Source organism: Eptesicus fuscus, chromosome 16, assembly GCF_027574615.1.
Source record: "Eptesicus fuscus isolate TK198812 chromosome 16, DD_ASM_mEF_20220401, whole genome shotgun sequence".
Taxonomy (NCBI): domain Eukaryota; kingdom Metazoa; phylum Chordata; class Mammalia; order Chiroptera; family Vespertilionidae; genus Eptesicus; species Eptesicus fuscus.
In genome coordinates, this window is record NC_072488.1 from 55,431,077 (window position 1) to 55,438,751 (window position 7,675).

The window sequence follows — 7,675 nt, forward strand, 5'->3', positions numbered from 1 at the left end:
GCCACTTATGTCTCTCTGTCCCATGGAAAGTGCCCTGAATCCCCATCAGCGGCCTGTGGCATCTGAGTTTGGAAAAGCAGTGGGGAAAAAACCTGTCAAACAGTTTGAAATTTCACCAGCTGACCTGGTCCTGGTCCTTGCTGTAGCCACATGGGGGATAGCAGGGGATAGAAGGGTCCCAGGCCCACTCAGATGGCTCAGATGGTTCTGGTTGGAGCTCATTTAATTGACAATTGTGCTAAGCTCCTACTACAGGCAGGCACTTTTGGAGACACTTAGCCTGACTCAAGGAATGAAGCAGACACAATCTCTGGCCTCTGTTCTAGTCACCAAGTCAGACAGTCACACTGTCCATCATTCACAGGTCCTGGCCACCATCCATCACATCGGATTCCATCAGGGTGTTTTGTACCTCTGGAGGGATACCTCTGCATAATGACAGGGGTGACACACCGCAGGAGCAATTGGCAAAGTGAGTGGTCTGTGGGTGCAGAAGGAGGGTCTCCTGTGTTAGCAGAGGAGGTGCTTAGGCAGGGCAGGGCCTGGCAGATCCCCAATCTTACACATCTTCTGATTCCCAAGAGAGGTCTGAGCTCTGGGGGCTCCTCCGCAAGGAGACATGAGAAAGAGGACAGTGGTCGGGGTCCCTGGCCTCGTTGACCCAGAGGGGAGGCTGGGCTGAGTTGACCCTCCGAGTCCCATCCCCACCACAAACCCATCCCGCTCTGCCTTCCCCTCTCCACATCCATCTCCCCTGACACCCCACGGGATGGCTCAGAACAGGATGGTGGTGATCAGGCTGATCACAAGATTGTCTCAGTCCTCAGCCTCGATGCCCACGGTTATGGAGGGTTGAGGTGGGTAGTGTACAGGTCCTTCAGGAGAGCTGCCAGTGGGAAGAAGAGTTTCACACAGACTCCGTGTTCAACCTGCTAGATTCCACGAATGCTTTAAGCATGATAGCCACACAGGTGGCCAGGGTTGGCATGGGACTCTCCTCTGGATGGGGAGGGGCCTACACAGAGGCTCAGTCCTAAATAAGGGTGTCATGGGAGGGCAGAGTGGAAGGAAAGACCAGGACTCTGACTGTATTCCCCACCTGCCTCTCCCCAGGGCCACCGCTTCTGTGATGGGAACCTGGCCGGACCTGATACAACATTTCGGCCAGCCCCTCATGTTCCCCTGGTTCATTCTAAAGCAGGCCTTGGTGCTGCACAGCCTCCCTGTCAAACACCCAGTGGGCCAAGTAAGAAGTCTTTGGGTGGAGCTGGAGAGACTAGAGCCTACAGAGGCACAGTGGGAAGGTGAGGGGACTGTAGTCTGGCAAGAGGATTGGGTGAGTGGGGCAGGGGGTGGGGTGTTTCACGGGCCAGTCTTCCCTTTAAGGCAGTCACATCTTTCCTGTGTCTGAAAATGCACGGGAAAGTGAGGCATGTGCAAATACCTGTCTCTTTAACCTGCTCTAGAACCACTTAAAGAGCTCAACCACACCCCAGAGCTGGTGGAAGGGCCTGCTCCTGGGCTAGAGCCTGGTCCTGGTGTGAGAGTGGTGGAGCAATGTGGACCACCAGCTCTGATCCGAATGCCAACAACAGAGCCAGCTCCATCCCCAACAACTGACTACCCCAGGGCTGTGACCCCTAAGGAGGAGAAGCTTCCCATCCTCACCTTCCCTCCAAGACTGGTGGCCGAGCAACTAACATCAATGGATGCAGTGAGTCTTGGTCTCTCAGGGTGGGAGGGACAGGAATTCCCTCTGCCCTTGGCCGCACCAACCTGCCTTTCCCTGATCCCAACTCCTATGATCTTGATGCAAATCGCAGCTCAACCTCTTTACCACCCATGGGTCCTGGACAACTTTCTCAACCCCCTGTGGGCTGTGGAGGTGGGCACCCCAGGCCCTGCTGCACAGAGTGGCTGTGCAGATTAAAAGAGGGAGAGGAGACAGGAAGCTGGGTGGGGCCTGGCCCTGTTAGTAGGGCAGGGAGCTCACTGTGTGCAGCCAGATCCATCGGCCGCCCATTCATGAGCCCATAGGCTCAGCAGCCTAAGCACTTATTTTGCCCCTGATGTGTGTTTACCACTAAGTGAGACAAACAGCTGTGGGTGTAGCTGTCACAGGGGAATGTGCACTGAATGTGGATTGGGTCCAGAGGGGTGTCAGATGCTGGAAGATGCCCTCTTGGGGTGAGCAGACGTAAGCCACTTCCTGGAGCTTGGAGTCACTGAGGATGGGCTGGAGGCAGATGCTCCTGTCCCTTCCCCACCAGTCTTGGCCCCTGGGTCATCCAGTGCTGGGTGCCCTGGGTGGACAGAGAATGACTCCCATGGACTCCAAGGCTCAGTCAAATCCTGAGCTTCCTGAGCTTCCTGAGCTTCAGTCTTGTCCAGTGTCTCCTTCAGGGGCTGGGGACCCTGAACTGGTGTGTGGCAGGGCTGGGTGACACTCCCCTTTCTTCCCAGGAATTGTTCAAGAAGGTTCTGCCCCACCAGTGCCTGGGCTCTGTCTGGTCACAGAGGACCGAGCCTCGCAAGGGGCACCTGGTATCCACTGTCCGTGCCACTGTCAATCAATTCAACCACGTGGCTACCTGTGTGATCACCACCTGCCTTGGGGACCCAAGCTTGATGGCCCAGGACAGGGCCAAAGTGGTGGAACATTGGATAAAGGTAGCCAAGGTATGTTAGGGGAAGCCCAGCAGCATCCCTGTGCGGACCCTTGAAAAATGCATCTGCTGCTCAGACAGCTCTCAGGACTGAGGACTGAGATCAGATCCCCAGCACAGCCTCCAGGTCCTCTCTGCCTGGGTCCCTCAGACTTTGACCCACCCGGTCCCCATGGTGAGAGGTTCACTTCCTTCCTGGCTCCTTCTTTGGGTTGAGTTGGGATCCTCCTAGTTCTGGGAGTTGGTCTTTGGGTGCTAAAAGTGCGCACCCTGAGCATCTGTCCTATCAAGAGGAGCTGTCAATCAAGGGTGCCTGAAGCTACAGCTGCAGCTCTCACCTCACAGAACATGTCTCCCCTTCCCCAGGAGTGCAGAAGCCTAAGGAATTTTTCCTCCCTGCACGCCATCCTGGCCGCTCTACAGAGCGTTTCCATCGTTCGTCTGCAGGAGACGTGGGGGAAAGTTTGCAGGTGCGTAGGCCTCTCCCATCACAGCAAGCCTGCTAATGTGTCGCCCATATGTCTCCCAATGTCCCCTCACCTGCTGGGAGGCAGCCAACCCTGGGGACAAAGACTTGTCTTGTGGGCCGGGTCTCTAAGGCTCTCTGGACCCTCAGGCCACTAACTCTGCTTCAGGAGTCAGTTTCCTTCAATGTCAGAGACTGCATTGAGCCAAATGGGGGTGATTTTCATGTTACCAGCACCAGAACCCTATGCCCAGTTGAAACCCAAACTGTTCAAAACAGAACTTCTCCTTCGATATGGGAAGGAGGCCCAGAGACCAGCATGAGAGCCCTACCCAATCCGACGGAGACCTTCCTGCTCAGAGGAACCCAGTAATACCCTCACCAAGGCAGTATGAAACATGAGATTGTCAAAAGGAATATGCTGTTAACCCTTCTCTCCCATTTTTCCTAAACATGTCTTTCCTCTTTCCATCTCTTCAGGAGGCGCGCAGTTACAGTTAAAAAACTCTTCAAGGAAGACAGCTCGTTGAGCAGGAAACAGTTCATCAAGGTAGAGCGAGCCTGGAGGTCTGCAGAGAGGAGGGCAAGAGGGATGGGGGCACTGCACAGGCTGTGGTAGTTTGTCACTTAAAGATTCTCAGGAAATGTTCACACTCTGGGTCCCGATTACCAGGAAGAGGGATCTGTTTGGTCCATGCGCAGGTGGAACAAAAGAGCTGCTTGGCCTCAGGTCCCTCTGGAGGGCCCAGAGACAGACGGGTTTGCTCTCTGAGACTTCCTACTGTGCCCCTAGAGCACTCGATGCCAGTCATTCTCCTTGTGATTGACATGCAAGGGTGACCATCTGCTGCTTCAGGCCTCACAGGGTGGTCATGAGTTCAGGGCAGGAAAGATCTGTGCAGAGCTCCCTGCCCTGTCCTACCTGGAGGGCTGAGGGCGAGAACAATGATGACAGGAATGACACTGAGTCCTCAGGAGAATTTGTGAGAATCAGGAGAATCTTTCAGAGGAGGGAATGGGACAGGGAGGTCAGGCCCAGCCCAAAGTCAAACACACCGAGTGAGCATTGTAGCTGGGAGGCATCCAGAATCAGAGCATGCTGGAGTTGGAGTGGCACTGGTACCAGCTGACTTGGGTCAGATGTCCAGGGTGTGAGGTCAGGGGTGGTGGGGAAGTGGGGTGAGGTGAGCATGAGCTCAATGACCCTGCCCTCCACCCTGGCGGCAGCAGCCCTCCAGGTTTGCCACTATGATGCTCCACCTCCGAGGATCCAGGAAGGGGCTGCACAAGAAGGTGAGTGAGCCTGTCTGGGGAACGCTCCGCGGTCAGAGCAAAAGGTGTTCCGTGCTCCCCACTGGAGGCCTCCAAGGCAAAACAGGGAGGCTTTCTTCCTCCAGCCCCATCTCCTGTGCCCACAGATCCTGAAACCGTCCCTTAGTTGTGACCAAGAGGAGGGCCTAGGGGAGCTGAGTGTAGGATGGACATGGTCCTGGGTCTGGCCCAGGAAAACAGACACTGTGATTTGCCCAAAGGAGATGCTGGGAGGTGATCAAGAGGCATTCCTGGAGAGTGAGGGAGGAGGCAATTGAGTGGAGGTCCTAAGGCACCTGGGCTGCTCCACATGAGAACCCTGCGGTGGTCAGGTGGCTGAGAGTGGGAGGCTTTCAGAAGAGGATCTGTGGGGCACCTGAGAACAGGGGCTGATCCCACCCTCACCCTGTTTGCCCAGTGTGTTCCCTTCCTGGGAGAATACCTGACACTTCTGCGGAGGATGGACGCGAGGAGAAAAGATGATATGGAGGTGGGTTAACTGGGGCCTGACCTGGGGTGTCCAGGATTGACCTTGGGGGACAGAGAACCCCATACTGAGCCCTGAGTTCTCAGCACAGCCTCCCCTTGGAGCTGGAGAGACAGGCCCATCATAGCCATCTGTTACACCCTCCTTGGGAGCCCAGAACCTGGCCTTGATCCAAGTTCTGTTTTTTAGTGTTTCCCACCCCCTCCTAGGTCCTGATGGTAGTGTAACATGAAAAAGGTGAGCACAAGGGGCTAGTCCTAGCCAGGTGTTTCTTTCTGATGGACCTTAGATGTCTGCCTTTTAGGGGGAATGAGATCAACATAGAAAAAAGAAAACAAGAAAAAAACACACATAAAAAAAAACAAACAAAAAAACCCTGAGCATCTGGCAACCTCCTGAGAAGCAGGGGAGGGGAGTGAGAATCAATGACACCCTGGCCAGTACACATAGTAGCTTCACCTGCTGTATCTTCCATTTATTTGGAGATTTTGATAACGGAAGTGGGAGAACCCTCCATTTGATGGCTGTGGGCACGGGAGTGGCATCAAGGATAACCGTCTAGACTAGAGGAAGGGCTATTGATGTCCATCTCTGAGCACAGGAAGGGCCTGGGTGGAATTAGGTGGAAGGAGGGTTGTCCTGTGTTCAAAGACCGAGAACTGTGCCCCGGCTCCACTCTGCACTCCCACTGAGGCAGTATCTGCATCCTCTCCTTCCCTCTGGCCCCAGGTGGACAAAATTCTGCAGGAGATAGTGGTGCTTCAGGAGGCTGCCCAAAAATATGAAATCCAACCTCAGCAGGAATTCCGGGCCTGGTTCTGGGCCCTGGAGCGGCTCAGTGAGAATGATAGGTGAGGCCGGGCAGGAGTTGGGCAAGGGTAGGAGTGGACGCTTTCTGCTGGTCAGTCCAGAGAATCTTTGTCCATGGCTCCCTGATCCCCACACAGACCTTGCTTTGTAGCAATTCCTGGGGCTCCTGACACTGGGAGGGACACCTGAGGCCTGGGAACTCACAGGTGCCACTCTGTCCTGCAGTTACATCCGGTCCTGCCAGCTGGAGCCATAGACCTAGGTGGCCAGGGGAAAACTGATCGAAGAAATTCATTGGATTTCTGCAGATGTGGAAATTATTCTGAACGTTATAGCAGTTTCATACACTAAATGGGAACTATATTTTAAAATTTACCCTTTCAAATATAGTCACAATACTTGTAAATATACCCTTAACCATAGTTATAAATTTTTCTCATGTTTATGTTTAGTAAATTATTTAGCAATATTAAAATTCTTTCTGAAAAATGATATCTTCTAGTATCTTTTCTCCTGTTTCATCATAATTTATACAATTTGGTCATAGTTAATGGACTTAAAATTATTTTCTTCTCTACTTTATGAATAACTCTCTGTTGATCATTGTTGTATAGGTACCTCTGAACATTTATTCAATTCATTTTGAATCATTTCATGCAAATATATTTGTTTCAAAAAAGCACATTTTATATTTTAGTAAGTATGCATTTTGAATCATTTCATCAAATTCCCTTGGAAAATTGATTGGGGACTCTTCAGATCAGTAGATTGGGTTAAGAGGAATTCATTCACTGGCCCCTTTATCGGGTATGTGTTGAGCACCTCCTATGGGCCAGGCACTAGAAGCAAAGTGCTCAAGCAAAGAGCATGTCTGGATGGCATGTTTGTATGACAGAGTCAAACCAGCCAGCACATGCATACCGTGAAGTCAGGATGTGCTGCGTGCTCTGCTTAAAAGGTAGAACAGAGAAAGAGACAAATGGTGGAGAGGTAAGGTTGTGTGTAGGATGATGTGAAGGTTTGTGGGATTGAGGTGATAGTTGAGGCTGCTTTGGGCATATGCATAGATGACCAGCAAAGTGGAAACACCCCAGCTGAGACCCTGCTTGGGCTCTGGTTCCAAAGTGCTCTAGGTAAGTCCTGATCTGAGGGAGAATGTGTATCCAGCCCCATTCGACACAGAGGGGCGGACAAAGCACCCAGCCCCTAGCCTGTCCGGACCTGTTACCATGAAATGACCTTTCATTGTGGTGCCTATTCTTACTTTACTGCTGTTCCTCCAGTGTGTCATCGTCCTGTAACAAAGCATAAGCAGCAGGTATTCCTGTGTGCCTGGCCCTTAACTATATAAGGGCAGTGCACACTGTGTTTAATTCCCAATTCTAAATGGGCCATGTGACTTGCAATGGAGCCATCCTCCTGTCTGCCCAGTTCGTGGAACCACACACTGAATGGGTCTCTCCCAAGCATCATTGTGTTGCTCAGGAAACTACAATTGCTTCTTGTGCTTCCCTTGAGATTATGGGCATTTGAGTTGACTCTCCCATAAGCACCACCCCAGCCCCCAGCACACTTCAAGAACTTGGCTCTTTTATTTCCCTCATGCTGCTCCCACACTGAATGGCAGACAAGATGTCTAAGGGCTTAGAACATGATGCATTTACTAAATTCATCAGAGATGAGAGAGGGAATTGGGGCTCTGTGGATGATCATAGTGAGAAGGGCTGGAACAGTCTAAGAACATAACTGTCCCTCTGTTGGCCTCCATCTCCTGGCGAGTGACATGGAGGCGTGACCATTCCATGCTACAGGCCTCACAGGGTGGTCACGAGTTCAGGGCAGGAAAGGACTGTGCAGAGCTCCCTGCCCTGTCCCACCTAAAGGACTGAGGGTGAGAACAATGATGATAGAATGACACTGAGTCCTCAGGAGAAC

General features: G+C 52.4%; 1 protein-coding gene across 1 annotated transcript; it reads left to right on the forward strand.

Annotated features, from left to right (window-relative positions):
• The first annotated feature begins 433 nt into the window (after positions 1-433).
• LOC114229652 (ral guanine nucleotide dissociation stimulator-like) lies at positions 434-6,124 on the forward strand. The gene is made up of 10 exons (XM_054728542.1): positions 434-472; positions 1,114-1,304; positions 1,467-1,714; positions 2,464-2,679; positions 3,033-3,136; positions 3,613-3,682; positions 4,360-4,425; positions 4,862-4,933; positions 5,660-5,781; positions 5,966-6,124. The coding sequence occupies exons 2-10, from the start codon at positions 1,130-1,132 to the stop codon at positions 5,994-5,996; spliced, it is 1,104 nt and encodes a 367-aa protein (XP_054584517.1). The 5' UTR covers positions 434-472; positions 1,114-1,129; the 3' UTR covers positions 5,997-6,124.
• Positions 6,125-7,675: the final 1,551 nt, after the last annotated feature.

Coding starts and splice junctions, on each gene's coding strand:
- LOC114229652 (XM_054728542.1), top strand. CDS start 1,130: ATGGGAACCTGGCCGGACCTGATACAACATTTCGGCCAGCCCCTCATG. Junction 1,715..2,463: donor AACTAACATCAATGGATGCA/GTGAGTCTTGGT, acceptor CTTTCTTCCCAG/GAATTGTTCAAGAAGGTTCT. Junction 4,934..5,659: donor GGAGAAAAGATGATATGGAG/GTGGGTTAACTG, acceptor CTCTGGCCCCAG/GTGGACAAAATTCTGCAGGA.